General features: G+C 31.6%; 1 protein-coding gene across 5 annotated transcripts in view; it reads left to right on the top strand.

Annotated features, from left to right (window-relative positions):
* SEC23IP (SEC23 interacting protein) overlaps positions 1-20,083 on the top strand; it is a 32,976-nt gene extending 12,893 nt beyond the window's left edge. For 2 of the 5 annotated variants that reach the window (XM_074286843.1, XM_074286841.1), the window contains exons 5-19: positions 133-222; positions 1,099-1,216; positions 3,339-3,428; positions 4,113-4,254; positions 5,161-5,369; positions 6,132-6,244; positions 6,455-6,604; positions 6,861-6,956; positions 9,200-9,397; positions 14,446-14,601; positions 14,987-15,089; positions 15,689-15,871; positions 16,525-16,687; positions 17,141-17,239; positions 18,972-20,083. In XM_074286843.1, the coding sequence (XP_074142944.1) occupies positions 133-222; positions 1,099-1,216; positions 3,339-3,428; positions 4,113-4,254; positions 5,161-5,369; positions 6,132-6,244; positions 6,455-6,604; positions 6,861-6,956; positions 9,200-9,397; positions 14,446-14,601; positions 14,987-15,089; positions 15,689-15,871; positions 16,525-16,687; positions 17,141-17,222 (1,893 nt within the window). In that variant the 3' untranslated portion in view covers positions 17,223-17,239; positions 18,972-20,083. Of the gene's footprint in view, positions 1-132; positions 223-1,098; positions 1,217-3,338; positions 3,429-4,112; positions 4,255-5,160; positions 5,370-6,131; positions 6,245-6,454; positions 6,605-6,860; positions 6,957-9,199; positions 9,398-14,445; positions 14,602-14,986; positions 15,090-15,688; positions 15,872-16,524; positions 16,688-17,140; positions 17,244-18,971 lie in introns of all 5 variants that reach the window. The other 3 variants (XM_074286845.1, XM_074286846.1, XM_074286842.1) reach the window with 3 other exon arrangements.
* The last annotated feature ends 373 nt before the right edge of the window (positions 20,084-20,456 follow it).

Below are 20,456 nucleotides of genomic sequence, written 5' to 3'. Positions count from 1 at the left end.
CTTTACATTTATTCTCATCTTTGCCAATGTTATATTCCTATATCCTTTTCATATAAATGCTTTTTAAACATGGCATATAATTTTATGATATTAATTATTTTGGACTTAAAACTATTTTTCCCATTATCCTAGGCAGAATACAAAAAAGCTGTAACTACCAATCAATGGCATCGTAAACTTGAGTTTCCCAGTGGAGAAACAATTGTTATTCATAATCCAAAGGTAATAAAGCTATTTAAGTCATGTTTCAAATTATTTTTCTGAGAATACTACTTGCATGATGTTAACTTCAATAGTGGGTGTACATTAATAAATAATGATACTTATATTGTATTCAGATTTTTTCACCATAGTTGTCATGGAAACTAACAGAGTTTGGATTAATTTGAAATGTCCATTTGTGTCAACATACAATGAAATAACTGAACTAACAATCAGAGTACTTCTTGTTGTTAGGTATCCTGATTTCTATATAATGTTACAAAGTTTTAATATATACAAAAGTATACCCTTTTACAATTCTTTTTTTTAATGTGAAGTTGTTCTGTTTAAACTTTTGATTTGTGATTTTCTGCATAACTTTTACTAACTGCAAGATATTTTGCAGGATAGAACAAAATGAATTTAGGCATGATTTGCTGTAAGATAACTTCTCAAAATGCAAATGTAATTATATAATTGTAACCTTATTGTTCATTCACATTTACAGTCATTCTTTTTTTTATGAAACTACATACTCTGATTTATTTTGTAATTTGAATTTTCAAATAAATTGAGATATGTTAATAGTAAAATGATAAAAATAATTAAATAAAAATAAAATAAAATAGCAAAATAATAAAATAATATTTTTTCATACTATCAGCTGACTTGTTGAATCTGGACATTTATAGTGATACATTTTATAATACTAATCTTAGGGTCAGAGGGTCTAGTGTCTGCCTTTTATAGGTATTTAGATATAGCAAAAGTTTTGTTTGATTCATTTATGTTTAAAGAAGTATATTTTTGCTCACAGTAGAAGTGAATTTGTTCACTTTTTGTTTCAACAAATTTCTTTTTTTCTTTTTTAAAGAATATTCTTTTTATGTATTTTAGGTTATAGTTCAGTTTCAGTCTTCCTCAATGCAAGATGAATGGGGAGCCACACAAGATGGACAAACAAGACCTAGAGTTGTAAAACGTGGTATTGATGATCATGATGAAATTCCTGATGGTATGTGAACTTCTAAGGGAGAGAGCAAAAAGACCAATGATATGATTAAATAATTCAAGTCTTTCTTCAAAATAGAGAAAACCCTAGAATTTGTTGTAAGAACTAAATTTGAGTCCTGGCTCCACTACTTATATAATGGTGGACAAGTCATTTAATCTCTCTGATTCTCAGTTTACTCATCTGTAAAGTAGAAATAATGGTACCACTACTTAGGTATTGTGAGGAAAGTGTACTATGAATTGAAAATTGTGATGTAAATGTGACCTGACTTTTTTGATGAGTAACTGTATTCACTTCACATTTATTCATGTTTGCTTTAGACAGTCTTGAGAGAAACAGTTCCTTTAGAATAAATGTAAACAAGACTGAGTCATGGAAGCTTGCTTTGAGGAAGTCTTCCTCATCTTTTCTTTTATGTCATTTTTTCCTAGCACTTTTTTCTGGTGTCTTTTGTTTTCTTTTCCTTATTTATATCAAGTCCATTTTTTTAATACATTTTCACATTCTTTTTAAAGACTATCTTTGTTGTATATAACATTTTCTATTATTAAAATTATTTTATTAAGCCCTTTTCTCTCTTTCCTTTAATTATTTCAGTATCCCTTCCTTCCCTTTCCAAAAAATGAGCCACCTTTATACAAAAGAGCTAAACCAAACCAACTAAAACTGCTTAACAGCATATACAACATTCTTGGGCATCTTTACTGAAAGGATAAAAGTTAGTTTAATTGTTCATTCTGTAGGACTTAGATCAGTATATCTACTCAGAGTTTTGCTTTGTTTTAGGTTTCTTTTCACATATAATTTTAATATTTAATTTAATATAAATTTCATATATATATTTTCATTTATATTTAACTTTTCATATATGACTGCTGCAGTACTTACTGTCTATACTTCAGTGATTTGTTACTAATAACTATGCATTTTCCCAATTACATTCTTGTTTGGTTAGACTATAAATTTTTGCTTTTTTTTCTTTAGTTTTATGTTGTTAGTTCCTTAATTTCTAATTTCTTAAATACTAATTATTAAGTGAATTGAATTTATCTGTTGAGTTCGTCATATTTTACATTTAGCTTTTTATGCTACATTCTTTATTATAGTTACTCTCTGTTTTCATCAGCAATTACTTCTATCTTTATCTTTCCTGTAATTTTTAAATATGCCCTTAATAGGGAGGATACTTTTACAATTCATTGTTTTTAATTTACATAGGATTTGTGTACTTTTTTAGTCTCTTAACACTACTTTTGAACTGGTTACTGTTGGGGACTATATAAAGCACATAGATCTGGAAAAGCCTCCTTTCATTTCAAAAAAATTATTTTGACATTAAACATTAAGCAAATCAACACATTTATTCACATTTCAGTTTGTATCTTCCTATATATTCTGAATAAGCACATTGTTGTTTAATGTGCCTTTGGATTTTGTCTGTGATTTCATAAATGACTGCTTTTGTTTTTTTACACCTTTGTATAGGGACCAACAATCCCGGATTATTAATGTTTATGAGCACTTTACTTTCATTTGTTGTAATAGGAAGTATGAAATTCAATTTGACAACTTCATACATTTTATGTTTGTTCTGTTGCTCTCAGTTACACAAAAATTTCTAAGAAGATGAAATATAAGTCATATGAAAAAAATTAAGCAGTAATTCATGTTAAGCATATTTGAATAATTAAAAAAAATTCTTTAAGTAAAATGAATATGGGATGATGAGTGTTTAAGAAATGGCACAGACCAAGTTTCATCTTTTAACAGTATTTCTCACAATGGAATGTAAGACTCTGGAGAGATGAGGAGCCCAAGTGATTACCAAATCTAGAGTTGGAGAGTTCTTAACAGTTAGATGATTATGGGAATTTCCAGGTAGGGCAGTAGTCTGCTTCCTTTTCCTCCTGGGCCTCCTGCTGTATACTGGGGAGAGGTGACTTTTTTATTTATTTTTTTTATTTTTTTATTTTTATTTTTTTTTTTACTGTAGGGGTGTTGAAGTGTATATTAAGGAGTTGGGGCAATAGGGTTTTTATTGATGAAAGTGTAAGGACATTGAGCAAGATAATACTACCTATCAGTTAGGTAATGCATACCTAATGTCTTTCTTTTTCTACAGGTGAGATGCCTCAGGTTGACCATTTAGTATTTATGGTACATGGCATTGGTCCTGTTTGTGATTTACGTTTTAGAAGCATTATTGAGTGTGGTATGTTTATCATAATTTTTTTTTATTCAAAGAGTAGTTTTAAATGAATTTACAAACTATTAAGGTGCTTGTAAAACTTAGTTTTCAGTTGTACAAAAATTATTAGGTGATTGTTTATAGTACATCAGCAGAAGGAATGTTGATTTGAATCGTTAAGGAGAAAAATTATCTTTTTTGTGCTTTTACATTTGACTACCATGATTCATGAGCACTATATTTATTTGAAAATAATTTTAATTGAAAGTAGTTTTATTAATTATAGTACATCAGCAGAAGGAATGTTGATTTGAATCGTTAAGGAGAAAAATTATCTTTTTTGTGCTTTTACATTTGACTACCATGATTCATGAGCACTATATTTATTTGAAAATAATTTTAATTGAAAGTAGTTTTATTAATGATCTAAAATTTTTCATTAAATTTGGATTTTTTAAACCATTGTGTTACTGTTTAAATTCATGTTTTCATAGCCACTTAAGTTTTCTTTTTACATAACTTGGTTTCTAAAATGAGGGAATTATTAATTTCTCCCCGCCCCCCCTTTTAGTGTTATTGAGTAATAGATCTGCTTTTTTTCTTCAGAAAATGCCTTTGAGATTTTAAACACAGCAATTGTTTAATTTATGATCATCTAGCTACTATTGAATTTTTGTCACTGAAATATTTCATTTTTCTTCTTTCAAGTTGATGATTTCAGAATGGTTTCTCTAAAATTGCTGCAGACACATTTTAAGAAATCTTTAGATGACCATAAAGTAAGCAGGGTGGAATTTCTTCCAGTTCATTGGCATAGTTCCCTACATGGTGATGCTACAGGTGTTGACAGGTTTGTATTAGCTAATTTTCTAGATTTAGATTAAGATAATTTTAAGTTCAAAATTAGAAAAGTACAGATTTATTATTAAAGTATTGCACTGACACTCCTCTCCTCCCCTCCTCCCCCCATGCTATGTAACCCAATATGGGAAGTTGTATCTCCTTGAGCTTGTTTGATGATCTGTAAAATGGGAACATTGAACAAACTATCTAAGATCTTTTGAACACTAACCATTTTATCTAGTATTCTATTTTACTAATGTTAAAATATAATATGTTACATTTATATTGTAGGAAGCACTTGAAAATGTGTATTGATGGAAAGAAATATAATAACCCAAATTTAAGTTTTGATTGTGCTGCTAAGAAACTATACTATTAATTAGTCTTATAATCTTTGGCAAGTTGCTTCACTTATTTTAGTTATTTTTTACTTGCAAAATGAACTTGGACTAGATCCCAACTAGTTTTGGATGAGATAATCTCTAAGGTCTCTTTTCACTCTATTAGAGGCCTGATATCAATTTAACATCAGTTGTTCAAATATGCCCATTTTTTTTTCATACTCTCTAAACATAAGCTTGAAAATACCTGAGAAAAGTTTCCAGATATGCGAGTACAGAAATTCTCTTCTTTGCACATTTTTGTTGTTTGAAATTTTCTCTCCCTTCACGTCCTCTCTTACCCTTCATCCTCCTCCTCCCCTATTCCCCCCCTCCAATGTCTCTGCAAAGCATATTGTGAATCAAAATGTTCTTTTATGGACTGGTCTAGAAACATGTCAGTGATAGTCATTTTTTAAAGCTTGTATCCCCAGCACTTGGCACAGTATCATGTGCATAAGAGGCTTTTAGTAATGTGTATTGAAGAATTAGCTATTAATGACTAAATGTATTTATATTTTTGTTTTCTGAAGGAACATTAAAAAAATAACTTTACCAAGTATTGGTCGTCTGCGACATTTTACCAATGAAACTCTGCTAGACATATTATTTTACAATAGCCCTACTTACTGTCAGACTATTGTGGAAAAAGTGGGAATGGAAATAAACCGCCTACATGCACTTTTTATCAGTCGGAACCCAGGTTTTAAAGGAGGGGTGTCTGTTGCTGGACATAGCTTAGGTAAGTTTTCAATGTATACATTGGACCTAATTCTAGATTGATCCTCCATATCCTGCAAAGTTTTATGAAGGATAAAGTTTAACTTTTGTAGCTTAAAATGATGGCTTTCCCACTTTATTTCCTCTTTTGTCTTGGTATGCATTATTTTTTAAAATTTCTATTCAATATTCTATATAATTAGTGGTATTGGAGATATTTATAACACCTGGCATTTATGTACCAGCCAGCATCTACATAATGTTAAAGTTTGCAGAGTGCTTTACAAATATTATTTCCTTTGATTTTAACAACAACTCTGGGAGACTGATGCTGTTATTTATCTCCATTTTACAGCTGATGTAACTGGGATAGATTGAAGTTAAATGGCATGCTCAGGTTAAATATCTGAGGCAGGATTTGGATTCAGATCTCTGAGTCCAGGTCTAAACTTTGGGATTCTAGTGACCCTGGGCAAGTCACTTAACCCCAATTGCCTCAGCAAAAACAAAACAAAACAAAACCACACACACACACAACCTTTGGTATTCTACTTCTGTGGACAAGTTTGAGAATTACTGGTTTAGTGAATAAAATATTGAATCAAGTTAGACCTCAGTTTTCTTATTTGTAAAATCTGAATGGAAGCCAAGGAAGGCCCGAGTGGGTGGGATTTAAGAAAAGCCCTTGATTAATCTTAAGAAATATTTAAATATTTTCTGTTATTATTGTCATATCTTAATAACTTTATAAATAGAAAAATATACTTTTCTTCATATTCTTCAGGGTCTTTGATATTATTTGATATACTTTCTAATCAGAAAGTCTTGACTTCAAAACCAGTGCCTCTAACTACTGCTAACGGAATCATGAAACATACAGCTCCCTTTGAAAAGCAGGTATGTCTCAAGAATGTTTAGTTAATATATACATTTGTGGCTGCTGCTAAGTCTGCTTCAGAACTTGCTATCAAATTTCAGAAATGTTTTCATATAGTAAATACATCTTTTGAGAAATATAATAAGAAATTTTAGTGCTCATCCATGTAATGATTTTTCTATTGAGAGAATCTGTGAAAACTTTGAAAATATTTTTTATTTATTTTCTAGGCATTAGAAGATCCAAAGGCATCAGTAGATGAATCTTGTGACTTTGATGTTGAAAATGAAGTCCTGACTTTGCAGGAAACCCTGGAAGCTCTTAGCCTTTCTGAATATATCAGTACTTTTGAAAAGGAAAAAATGGACATGGAGTCTCTGGTACTAATCATAATTTTTAATCTTTTTTAAAAAGTCTTATCCAAACAGAAAATTTAAGAATGAGATAAGATCTTAAATTATGAAATCCAAGATTCTCATCCAATGTGTGTAATTTTAAAAAAAGATTTAGAGTTTTTAGTTGAATGAGTATTTATCTGTTTTTGATATTACAGCAACTTAACTCGCTAATGTAGGATTTTGAAAATTTTCATTTTTATGTATTTGTTATCTTTCTTTTGTTTTTCTTTTTTTAAAGCTTATGTGTACAGTTGATGACTTAAAAGAAATGGGAATACCTCTTGGTCCTAGGAAGAAAATAGTCAACTTTGTAAAAGACAAGGCAACTAAACTGGTAAATTCATATTTTTTTGTTAACTGCTTATTTCTGAGAATGGTAAAGTAACAGATAAATTTGATTCAGGTACCTAAATTTATAAACTTTAAACATACAAGGATGAAAAAACCTTAGACTTAAAGTAGACTAGATTTAAAAGAATCAAAGAGAGAAGAGATATATACCATTCTCTTAAGAGTCTTCAGATATCTGTATAAATTCACTGAAATATTCTAGTTGTCTTAAGGGGGAAAAAAGGCAACTCAGAATTTTTTTTACTACTTTGGAGATAGAGGAAAAATCATTTTTAATTGTTGTAGTTGTACAGGTGCTGTAGTCCTTACTGTAGTGCTTATCATCTCTTCTACTTTTTTCATACTTAACATATTTAACTATATATTTTTTAATATATATACACAGTGTAAGCTTAATATAATAATATTAATTTTTATAAGCTTCCAGATTTTTAAAATGTCCTGATAAGGCATTGCATATTTTAAAAAACTGTCTGCATAACGCAAAATGCCATCCATTATTTATTTAGCATGTTTCTTTACAGTCATGCCTTTTGAATCTTATTTTATTAGATTTTAAACTCCTTAGCAATTGAAAATTCATTCTTTTGCCTTTCTTTATATCTCTCAAACCTAGCATAGAGCTCCTTATGCAAGCTAGTTGCTCAATAGAGATGTGTTGGTGACAGTAAAAACTAATTTAGTAACTGAGAAATGATGTAAAGTTTACCATTCTTATGTAGGCTGATATTAATGCATTCTTCTGTTCATAATATTCATTGTAGAATTTCAAAGAAATAAAACTTGGAAAATGTTGTTTGAAGTTTGAGGATATTAGTCCTCCTTTATCATTGTTGTCATAAATTCTTATTTCTTGATATGTCATTGAACTAAAATTCTGTGAAAAAAGAAAAGATTTTTTCTCTTTTTTCATATTTCATTCTTTTCAGTAAAAGAAAAGAAAACTACATAATGTTGAAATATTTGAAATTTTAAGGAACAGCCTACTTGTCACTTTGTTGTTCTTTGGATTACTATATTATTTCATTTCAAAGTGTTTCTCAAAGGAGCTGGGGGCTATTCAATTATTTTACTTCCTAAGACTGATGGAATCTATCAGTCTTTACTTTTTTATATAGATAGCAAGGTATACCAAATCAATACTAAGATAGATGATTTGCTAATTTGATTTATTGGGATTGAATAATTGAACCAATATAAACCAATTCTTTTGTAATCATGAGATTAAGGTTTTGTGGCCTCTTTCTTTATATATCTATCTCAAGGATTTGAGACATAATTTTAAAGAGCAGGGGGAACTTTCTGAGTTGAGAAATAAATATGGACATATTTTTAAATTCACTTTTTAATTATTTCCTAAAAGAACAGAGTGAGAATGGGGAAAAAAAATATAACTATTGGCATGGAAAAATAAAACATTGAATTTTAAAAAATGTTAGGATAAGTTCTGAGAATTGTGCCTTGTTCATATTAAGCACTTAATCAGTATTCCTTGAAATGAATGGATGTAATATAAACAAGTAGAAATTATTTTTGATTGAGGAGATAGATTATCAAAAATTTTGATAAATGGTGTCTTGCAGTTAAAAACTTAAATGCACAAAAAATTAAATTTTGCAGAGTTTCTAGAATGTCAGAATAAAGATCTCTGTGTTTAAGATTGTCAGACTAGAGGCAGCTAGGTGGCGCAGTGGATGGAGCACCAGCCTTGAATTCAGGAAGACTCCAGTTCAAATCTGGTCTGAGACACTTAACACCTCCTAGCTGTGTGACCCTGGGCAAGTCACTTAACCCCAACCTCAAGGGGAGGAAAAAAAAAAGATTGTCAGACTGCTTTTTAGTAGCATGACTCCCCAGTCCTCTTGAGGTTGAAGCACCTGACTTTGATTCTTTGTGTTGCTTATAGATTCAGAATCTCTTTGTTGTTATTCATCCTATATGGAGGGCAAACATTTTTTGAACAGGATATTTTGGTAGTTCTGAAGAAATGTAATTTATATAGGTATCTTTAAAAATGATACAAATGTTTTATAGTTTAGAATGTAAGTGTTGCATTAGTGAATGTTACTGTTATTACATATATGATTTCATAGGGAAAATGCATCTTGACATATTCTGTGCCTTTAAGTTTGAATTGCAGAATGTGAAATGATGATTTCACATTCTTTTAGACATCACAACTCAAGTTTTTATTAAACATAAATTCTGAGATTGATTCTTTTATAGGAGCAGAAAAAAGAAGCGTCAGACAAGAAAACCTTAATGACTAACTTAACAAGAGGTCAAGAAGAAGCTTCTCAAAAAGCAAAAGAAACAAGTCCTCTGTCTTCAGAGGGTGATCCATCAAAGAGAAAACTCCCAGTTGGTCCTTTTGTGTCATCTGTGCATGTAGATTATGACTCTTTTGACATTGGAACAGGACAGGCAAGTTTAATATTTTATTTCAAATGGCCATACAAAAATAATTATAAATAATTGTAGTAATAAATGGAAACCAGAGACCTAAATTCCAATCTCAGAGCTGTTGATAACTAGTTATTTGATCTGAGATAAGACATTGCCTCTCTCATTCTTATTTTTGAAGTAGGCTGAACTTAACATGATCTCTAAATCTAACTTATTGTTTTCTATATTGCCTCTCACTTAGATTTACTCAAATGACTAATTAACATATGAAGAATAGTTTACACCCCTTATAGTGTTATTAATCTTGTCTTTCTGAGACAGGAAAATATGACTGAATATTTCTTTTTTTTTTTTTTTTTATGACTGAATATTTCAAATATATCATCCCTCATTGAAACTAGATGCATTCCTTCGTACTACATCTTGCAGATGGCCATAAGTCATAATTCTGATACTGCTCGTATTATTAGAATTTCCTGTTTGGATACCAGTAGGAATTGTCAAATTAGAGGATTAAAAATGGCAAGAAGTGGTTTTAAATCTTTATTACATAGTGTTTAGCAAATTGAATGATGAAATATGAACCTCTGAAGAAGTGTGAAATACTGGTGTTATCGTCACTTTTGCTAATCGATAAAATACTTACAAGATAAATCATTATATTAAATGCATCAAGTATTTATGTGATTTGTCATTTAAGAAATGTAAGCAATTTCTGATATGTAGTATGATCTGTTTATTGCTATCCATGTTTTTTATTATTGTTGTTGATTTCTAGCTTTGAATTTGTTGTATCATTCACTGACCTACTGGTCATTCTTCTAATTTGAGCACGTGATTTATTGTCTTCTCTCTTTTCATCTGCTATCGGCTTCAGGTACTTTAGTATTCGGATGGATAACCTTTTTTTAACTATTTGATTCCCTAATTTCTTGGGCTGATTTTTCCTGACTTTCACTACCCAGTATCTATCCTAGTTTCAGTTTAGATTTTAGTAGCTCTCAGAATTATGCCAATTTCAAGATAAAGAAATATGAAATCCAACTTTCTAACCACAGTTTTCTTCCACCTTTCCTTACTTCTCATTAAACCTGCTCTTATTTTTTAAAAAAAATCACATCTTTATGCACAGATTTATTTTTTTAAAAACATTTTTTGTCTTAATCTGCAGTTTCATTGGTGGAGGGAATGTCTGGTGAAGGAACTTACTTTTAGCAATGCACATAGACAACTGCTCTACAACCCAGTTGCCTGGGACCCAGAATGACTAATGGTTGGGGGAAGCAGGATTTGAACAACCTAGGTCTGCCTGACCCAGAAGCCTAGTCTCTGACCATTGTGTAACACTACACTGCCTTACAACTTGGGCCTTTTTTTCTATTCTTTTCCCAGCTGACTTCACTTGTCTTTATTGTCATACTGGCTTTTGATCTCATGTTCTATCAGCTTACTGCTTTCTTAGTGACTACCCACTAAACTCTCCTTTCCTTCAGATTTTTCATCATTCCTGATCTGCTAATTCTTATTCGTTGGAAATATTTTCTGATGCTATACTCCTCTTTGTATGCTAGAGTGTGCCACTGGAAAAAGTCATAAAGTTGAGCTGTTTGCAGCTGATATAGATTTATGTTTGTAATTTCATTTATATTCCTGACTTCTGGCAATTTTTTATTCTACTTTATTGATTCCATGCCTTTTCCTCTTTCCTCCCTTGCCTGTCTTGCATGCCAAGAGCAGATAACTGTCTCTCATTTTACTGAAAAGACTAGAGTAACTAGTAGAGTCAGTGGGAGCTTGTTCAGTTATATAGTTCTTCAATGTTATCACTTTTTTAGTCATATTCTCATTCCTTAAAAACTCAGCATCATCACTCTTTCCTTCTTTTGTGACAAAAGAGCTATTACTAATCCCTATGCTTACATCCTTGATTCCATGTACTTTAGCTTCTTCAGTGACTGTGCTCTAGTAATTATTCTCTCTTGCACAGTCCAGTTTTTCTCTTTCCGTTGTCCCCTTCCCTTCTGTCTTCAAATGTTTTTTTCTGTAATCCTAAAAATAGTTCTCTTGGCTCTTCAGTTCCATCTTTCTCTTCCCTTTAGTTATGAAACATAAAAGTTTTTTACACTGGGTACTTCCACTTTCTTATCCTTAACCTCTTTTAGTCTGGCTAAGGTCTTGTTTAAAACATTTAACAGTATATGAGCATTATGTACTGTCAAAGTAGTTTCAGACTTGCTGGTTGTAAAGTTGTTTCTAATTCTTCCCCTTCCCAGCTCCCCCATATTCTGTCTTCTTGAACTTCTGAGGAATTTGATTCTTTTGACTGCCTCTTTCTATTGGATTCTTTTTATTTTTAAGTTTCAATCTGATCATTTTCCTATGGCACACTCACATTCTTTTCTGTGACTGCTACTTATAGTCCAGTTATGATTCCTAACTCTGTAGTGTTGACCTAGGCTTTTTTCCTGTGCTCTACTGTTGTTTTCATTTGTCCATTTAATATGTCCAAACTGAGCTCATCAGTGACATTCATCTCAAAATTACATCTTTGTCTCTTAAAGTTTCTATCATTCACCCATATTTCCATGGTTATAATTTTGGAGTTTTTAGTCTTTCCTCTAATATCCATTCAGCTTCATGTCTTGCCAAGTCTGCCCCCACAATATAACCTGAAATAAAACCTGAAAAGATTTTGCATAGTTACTTAGGCCAAAATCCTCATTTTTTCATCTCTCAAATTTGCCATTCCTCCTCATAACAACTGTCACTATCCTAGTAGTATCCTCATTGCCATTTCCTTAGACCATTTTAGTAACTTTTTAATAAGTCTTTTTAACTTTCTAACTTCTACCAATTCTTTTTTTAATCACTGCAAAATTTATCTTATGCATAGATCTGGTCATAAAATGATTTACCTCAGTTATCCTCAGTGATTCTTTTAATTACTTGATGTCAAAAAATGACAATACTGAATGTTATATTTTAGTCACAAGTCTTGGAAACAATTTTATTATTTTAACAGTCTAAAATCCAGTCAGTTTTAGGGAGAAAAAAGTTCAGTGACAAAACCTTTCATGTTTTAGTACATGTCTTTTCCCAAGATAATATGAAGTAACAAGGAAAATCACACGTAACAATGCAGTTCAGGGTTAACATTCTAGAATAATCACTATTTGGATTTTTTTTTTTTTTTTTTTGACCATTTCCCTTTAAGGCTGCAAAGTTCTCTGTCCTATTTTCAACATACAAGTACTTTATTGTAATGTTCTTTTCTTTGTTTTTTGAGGGGCTCTGGAGGCAGCTTTCGGTTCAGTTTAGTAATCACCACATGAATAGCCAGGGGTTAAAAGTCCAAATCCTTTATTATCTCTTTTAAAATCTTGTCTCCTTTCCTGGGGCCGGGTTAGCTTTCATAGAGACCTATCTCTCTCCTTGGTTCTGAGAGCTTGAGCTCCCACTTGTCTTTTCTGCCCTCTGAATCTCTCCAAATGAACCCTGGCTGAGGCTCCTAGCTTATGCTCTTACACTGAGTATAAACCAATCATTATATCACTAGGAAACCATTATTTGTTGTAAGATTAAATCAATCATACTGAACCCTGCTAAACTAGATAACCATTGTCTTTATCAATTCCACTGACTTGGCACTTTGTAAGAATCCTTTGTTTCAAGTTCAGAGTTCTAGCCCATAACACTTTATGAATGGAGGGTATAGGGAAAGAGGAGACCAACTTAGTTGGGTCAGTAGCCAGGTTGCTTCTATTGCCAGGGCTTGAGGAAGGCAATATTTTTAACTAGATACTCTTTTATCTAGATATTTTACTAGGTACTCTTTATGCTAGGTTTGATTGCTATCCTTTATCAATTCCTTAAGAAAGACTTTTGTTCTCATCCTGTTCTCCTCCATTCTGTGTATGTGTGTGGGAGAAAGGTGTTTGTATGGAGGGATGAGAGGAAGGAAAGAGGTGGGACAAATCTGGGAATGTCTTTTAGACCAGAGAAATAATATTTTAAAAAATATTTCTAAAGAAAAGGGAGGCTTTTTGTTTTTATTTTTTAGTGTGCTTCTATGATAACTAAAACTCTTTCAGCTGGCATTTAAACACTTCTGTGAGCTGGTACCAACTCCCCCCCCCCCCCCTGTTTTCTTATACTCCATGTGTTCTGTGTCCTGTGAAAGTAGAATAATGACTGCCCTGTCACATAAATTTCCCCTCCCCCCCAATTTGCTTTTGCTGTGTCCCAGGACTGGAGTGGTTTTTGTATCTTCCTATTGAATTCTCACCTCCGTCCCCATGGAAGGCCTTTTAAACCTTCCAATGCATTTATGTTATTATGAAGTATTGTTAGATGGAGTATTACAGTTAGAACTCCATTAATAACCTTTTGATGTCAAGGAAGAGCAAAAGAACCTCCCAGCTATTGAGTGGACTCTTGGTGATAGATTTATGGGAGGGAGTAGAATCATAAAATTATGAGCTGCAGGATCCTTTATTCCAACCCCTCATTTTACAGTTAAGAAAACTCAGGCTCAAAGAGGGAAAAGGACTTGTTCTGGTTCTCACAGGAGTCAAGTGGCAAGTTAGAATCTGAACCTAGGACATGAACAAGAGTCCTGGAAGAAGAAAAAGTATGTGTAGGTTATCCTCTGCATCTTTGAGGAGAGTATCCACCTTAGGATGATCCTGGATAGATTTGAGTAGAGTTATGGCTGTCTTCTACTCCTGCCAGACCATAGTCATTATGAGGATGTACTTCACATCTCCGTCAGGACCAAGCAGAGTTATTTGCTTCCAGGAAGTACTTAATCAAGTGTTTTGTTTGGTTTTGAGTTGACTTTTAATTCAACAGTTTTCTTAATAAGACAGTAATTATAGGTCATAACAATTATTATAGGTGCCATGTATCTTGCTACTATAGCCCTACTGCACATGCAGACATGATGTGTTGAACAATAATAGTGCTTGGCTATGGTTTAATTATAGTTAATTCATTAGATTGTGTATTTTGAAATTATGAGACAATGAAAAACTCATTTTCTTCCCCCCCCATTTAATTCTGATTAGGTTTCTGTGGTTTACAACTCATTAGATTTTGAGCCAGAGATTTTCTTTGCTTTGGGATCACCAATTGGTGTCTTTCTGACTGTACGGGGAGTGGATAGGATAGATGAGAATTACAGGCTTCCTACCTGCAAAGGATTCTTCAATATTTACCATCCAGTGAGTACATTTAATTTACGTTTATTTGGGGAAAAGAAGAAGAATGTGCTGTTTTAAATGTAGAGTCTCATGGGTCTTAGCATTATGTCCAGTAATCTAGTTTTTTTTAAGTAAGGTAGCTTATGGTTTTGTGGTACTAAAACTACTTTCCTGTAGTTGTCTAATTTTGTCTTTAGTCTCTTTGGGAAAAAAATTGTTTGCACAAATTATTTTGGGAAAATTACTTTGGACGTTTTCATGAATATTGAGTACATGATTGAAGAATTAATTGATGGCTCTAGTCTATTCATATCTATTTGTAAAGTTGCATAGTGTCTTTTCTCATATAAGATTAAGATATGTGACTAAAAGTAAATAAATTAATTTTCAGTAATTCTTCTTACAGCTTGATCCTGTGGCATATAGATTAGAACCTATGATAATTCCAGATTTGGATATAAAACCAGTTCTCATTCCACATCACAAAGGCAGAAAAAGACTTCACCTAGGTAAAGGCAATTACAATAAAAAGATTTAATGTTGGTATTTATTCTTTTCTGTCCGATACACTGCCTAGCAGTTTGGGGGGGAAAAAAAGAAGCAGAGAACCACATTTTTACTCTTGAGCAATATTATTGATTATAGTAGTGGAGAGATTGGAAGTGTGACTTCAAGGTAGAAGATAATGGCAAATAGTCTATAATAAATTTTTATTTATTTTATCAAAATTTTGGGTCAGATTTATTCATTTAAATTTCATAGGTCAAAAAAATAAGGATTCTCAAACCTGCAGTTGGTAATGGTGTGCAGTGTATTTGTATGAGAAATTAAGTTTAATTGACATTTGAGAAATAATTTTTTCCTTTAGGTGTTTACTTTTGTCCTTAATTTAAAAATAAAATTATTGATATAGATATATTTGATAAGTTTTTAAACCACCCTCTGTCCCTTCCCTTAACCTTCCCAGAGAACCATTCCTGAATAAGCATTTACTTTAAAAAGATGAGTAGATAAAACCAATAAACACATTTTTTAAAAATCTGACTTTCAATAGCTTGAGATTTTTATTATAAATCTCTTAGATTGGTGTCATTTGGATTTTGTTTAGAGCTGAAAGAAAGTCTCACTCGGATGGGATCTGATTTGAAACAAGGTGTTATAAGCTCTTTGAAAAGTGCCTGGCAGATATTAAATGAGTTTGCACGTGCTCACACTTCTTCTACTCAGTTACAAGAAGAATTGGAGAAAGTGGCTAGTCAAATCGAAGAAGAAGAAAAGCAAGTAGTAGAAGGTAAATTTTTGCCATTTCCTTATGAAAACATTTTCTCTAACTTAATGTAGCATTTAGAAATAATTTAGTTACTGTTTTTATTGTTGAAAAATTAAGATATCTTTGGGTGGAGAAAGCCCTTATATAGCTTAATTGATTTGTCAAAACGGAATTTCAGCATTCAAGTTCTCTTTTCACTGTATCTTACTACCGTACAATTTTTAATCTGCATTGCAGAGGAGTATAAGTCTAAACTAGATAGTCAAAAATGAGGATAAGAATTTTTAAAAGGTATTTAAAGAAGTCTCCTTCCAGCCATCTTTTAACTTGTTTAATTGGGATTTAGATAATAATGCAATGTCAGTCCATTATTCCGTGATAATTTTGGATTTCTCTGATTCTAATTCTATCTCCTTTCTTTTCTGCAATGTTCCCTCACCCCTTTTCTTCACAACTCCTGCCAGCTGGTTGGCTGTTTCTCCTCTTCTCTTTGTGTAACCTGTCCTAAGTTCCCTTGGCCCTATGGAAGAATGAGAAGTCAGCCCCTGGTAGCTCCCCAGGTTGCTGCAGGTGTCGTGTCAAGCATCATTTCTCTTTGAGTCCAGAAAGTCAGCTAAAATCAAAGGATTTTGATTGAGTGATTGACTTTTATGTTGAAATGGTTTAAATTTTAGCAGAAAAGATTGTTGAAAGTCCAGATTTTTCCAAGGATGAGGACTTCTTAGGAAAGGTTGGAATGTTAAATGGAGGTCGCCGTATTGACTACGTTCTACAAGAAAAGCCAATAGAAAGTTTTAATGAATATCTTTTCGCTCTTCAGAGTCACTTATGTTACTGGTAAGAATTCTTATTGTAATTCTTTAGTTACTAGCTGTCTTTAGATCTGTGTTTAAATTGCCATTGAGTTTTAGTTTGCCTTTTCCCTTTCTAAAAAGAAAGACTTCCAATGTCTTATGGAGTATTTTTAGATTTTTTTTTGTTATCCACTAGATGGCAGCATAAAGTTTTCTTTATCTCAAGGTCTTTGTTAGTATTTTTTTACATATATATATATTTTTTTAAATCATACTTTTATATATTTCCATACTTTTCTACAGAAAAGGAATGAAAAATATCTTGAAAAGTAATTTCTTATGTCTATTAACAAATATAACCAGAATAGATAACCATTTCTTTTCTTTGACATTTCAGTATTAAGCAGTCTTGGTAATGTTTTTATCTTATTGTACATAGATAATTTGCTTCTTCTAGTATTTTTTTCTGAAGTAAATTTGCCTTTTTTAAAAATAGGGAATCTGAAGATACTGCTCTGTTACTACTTAAAGAAATTTATCGAACAATGAACATCAGCCCTGAACAGCCCCACTACTAATGAAACTACAGTTCCAAGTGTGTGAGTTTTATAAATTATATAAACTGAACTCAATGTTTCTATCTCTGAATGCTTCTTGGAGATGATAAGATCTTTTTTTTCTTCTTACTTTCTCACCCCTGTTTAATAGTTAGTAAAGAAAGAAGCATTTTGTAGCTTCCTAAATGATGTAGTACCTTAATACTACTTTATAATGTTTCTTTCTATATGTAAAATTTAGTGCCTTTATCTTTAGTTTCTTGAATGTTCCAGACTTGCAACAGTGTCTCAGTGTACGTGTCAGACATGCAAAGACTCCCAAAATGTATCATTAATTAAGATTATTTTCACGTGTATGATTTTGTGTGTATAAACATTCCTTTTTAAAATATTAAGGTGGTAGAACTGTCTTGAAAGTAGACAGCTTAATATACTTTGTAGAGTTAAATTTGACCATATACCATTGAATACAGAATTCTAAATTTCTACTTACAAACTAACTTTTCATAAATCAAAAACTCTTTACTCCAATCTAACTTGCATAAATATTCTTAGGGTTCATTTAAGATTACATTAAAAATGGATGTTCAGAGAATTAATAATTGTTATATATCCTGTAGACTAGAGACATTGCTATTTTAATTTAATTTTAATAGCATTTCTTATATTAGAGGTATATTGTGTTTAATTAGGTGGCAACAGGACTGTTCCCGGCACATTGCAAATTTCATTTTTGTGTAATCATTGCCATCCATTTATATAGCTAAGTAATTGGCAAGTACTTGAAAATGTTGGTTCTGCATGTCAGAATGATCTTTACTGCCACACTGACCAATTGTTCTAGTTACTTTGACCAAATTTGATATTAAAGACCCTTTGAAATCATTCTTTTGTTCTTCATGTAATTCATTTTGGTCAAAACTATAAAGGACAAAATAGTTATTTTTGTCATGTTTCTCTATCATTGTTTACTTTTTCTTCTTCAGATTGATAGCAGTATTCCAATTATCTAAATGTATTATCAGAAAGCTTCACAGTCTTAGATTTGAAATTAAATATGGGAATTATTTTATTGAATTATCTAAGGTTTATCACTGAAGAAAGGAACTGGAATTTAATAGCATTGTTATCTAATCTGAAAAAAAATAAATTTTTTGAATCTCTTTCCCTTAGTAGTATGAATTATTGTTCATACAATTTTTTTTAAAACTTATTTTAAAAGTATAGGAGATTTTTTTTGTGATTTCATTATTCACCTTTATATGGGATTTCCTTATGGTAGGGAGTTCCTGTAAGGAATTTTCTAGCTTTATAGAGCAACATTGTCTTTGTATTTTTGTATTAATTGTCTGGGTCACTGGAAGTTTAAGTGACTTGTCCAATAACCATTAGGAGTTGATGAGAACCCACATCAAGAACCCTATTGACTCTGAGATTGGCTCTTTCTCTAAGTATTATGTCATGTTGCTTCTTGGATCAGTTTTAGTAGTTGTAAAATTTATATTGGGCTGTATAAGGACTTGAGCTTAGGTTTAGTTATTGTTTTCCTTAATCAGTTTATATAATTTATGTTATGAAGTCTGAGTTTGCTTTGTTTTGATGACTATATTTGTAAAGTGCTTTGCAAAGATCTTAGCATTAATAGATACTTAACAGTCTTCTTCCATTGTCTCCCTTCCCTTCCCCCCCAGGAAGCCAAGCTAATATTTAAGTACATTGTTATTCTAAATCTGTAAATTCACTGATTTTAAAACAATTTCTTTTTTACAGAATGTTCCTTGTGGTGCTGAGAAAATTCTAAAAAGAATCCTTACAATTTACCCTGGTGAAGGATAATAGGAAGTTGTTTCATCAATTGTTCATTTTACAAGTCTGAGATACAAGATTTTGTTAAAAAATACAGACACAATGAAACAAAACCCAGCACCATTTATACTACATTTCACAAAACACAGTTGGGAAAATACATATGTATATTATAACAAATGATGCAGTTTTAATTTTCTCAAATCATTTTAGTTGTACAGTTGTCAAATTGATGTGATCAATGAATCTGGATATCCTTCTGGATATTGTAGCATGCAAACTGTTATTTCTAATCCCTAGCAAACTATTGTGAGAGGATTGATAAAGTTGTATTTTTTTCTTTTTATCAAGGCAGGATATCCTTTTTACTAAAATAAGGACTTCTTGAGAAACTAGAAATATTTTTTCCTGAATAATTCATATTCCACTTAAAATGTGAATTTTAGGTTTGGGCTGCTTGAATGCAGGGTCATTTGTATTTGCTAAAAGTAAGCAACAAAATTCATTTATATTCTAAGAAGGAAAGCTGGCCTTGTGATGCTCTTTTGTTGTTGTAGAGCAGAGATACCTGTGGAGGTAAATGCTCTTGTAAAGAAGTATGAGAACTGCCATAGCATTTGTATTTTTACCTGTAAAGATGAATGGAGGCCAGGGACAGAAAATGAGAACATTTTCCCATTTTGTCATCTTAGAGAGTTGATGCTGTAATCTGGATGCTGATTCCAAATAATGTGAAAAACCAAAGTGGGTTTTGGCCAGATGAGAGTTTCATTTTTTACCAAAGTGTATTGTAAAGTATGACATGTATCACTTCTAAGCTATAAAGCTAATAAACTATGAAGGTTAGCTCTTTAATATTTCTTTCAGTTTTACATTTTTAATTCAAATTATCTAAATATTTTCCTAAAGCTAACTTTCCTTTTATTATATGCAGTAGAAGCATTTTGCACTGTTTACATAACATGGTGATTTTGGGGGGGGTGGGGTGGGAAGGAATTGATGTATAATACACATTTTGTGTATGTATATATTCTGATTAGAGTGAATAAAATAGTAATATCTGCATTTTTACAGCAGACTTATGTATTTCTGTTTTTATTTGTTGACTTTTCAGTATACAACTAGTTTCAATGATAATATTATGAAAGTATATATTAGCATATGTGTGAATATAGCATGTTCACAATCATGTTTAGACACAGATAATAGAATTTTCAAGTTGGAAAGGATTTTAGAAATCACAAAGCTAAAGCTTTTTACTACTGAGGCCAAGAGAAATAAAATAACTTATGAAATCATTTGGTTAGTTAGAGTTGGAATTGCAGAAGCCTGCTTCTTCTATCTTTCAGGCTAGTGTTATCAAATCTTACACTTATAAGGAACCTGAAAGATCCTCTAGTAAAGGTTATCTCTGAATAAGAATTTTACCACAGAGCCATCAGTGGTCTT

The sequence above is a fragment of the Sminthopsis crassicaudata genome, chromosome 2 (assembly GCF_048593235.1).
Source record: "Sminthopsis crassicaudata isolate SCR6 chromosome 2, ASM4859323v1, whole genome shotgun sequence".
In the NCBI taxonomy this organism is placed as follows: domain Eukaryota; kingdom Metazoa; phylum Chordata; class Mammalia; order Dasyuromorphia; family Dasyuridae; genus Sminthopsis; species Sminthopsis crassicaudata.
This window is presented reverse-complemented; position numbering and strand designations above follow the sequence as displayed.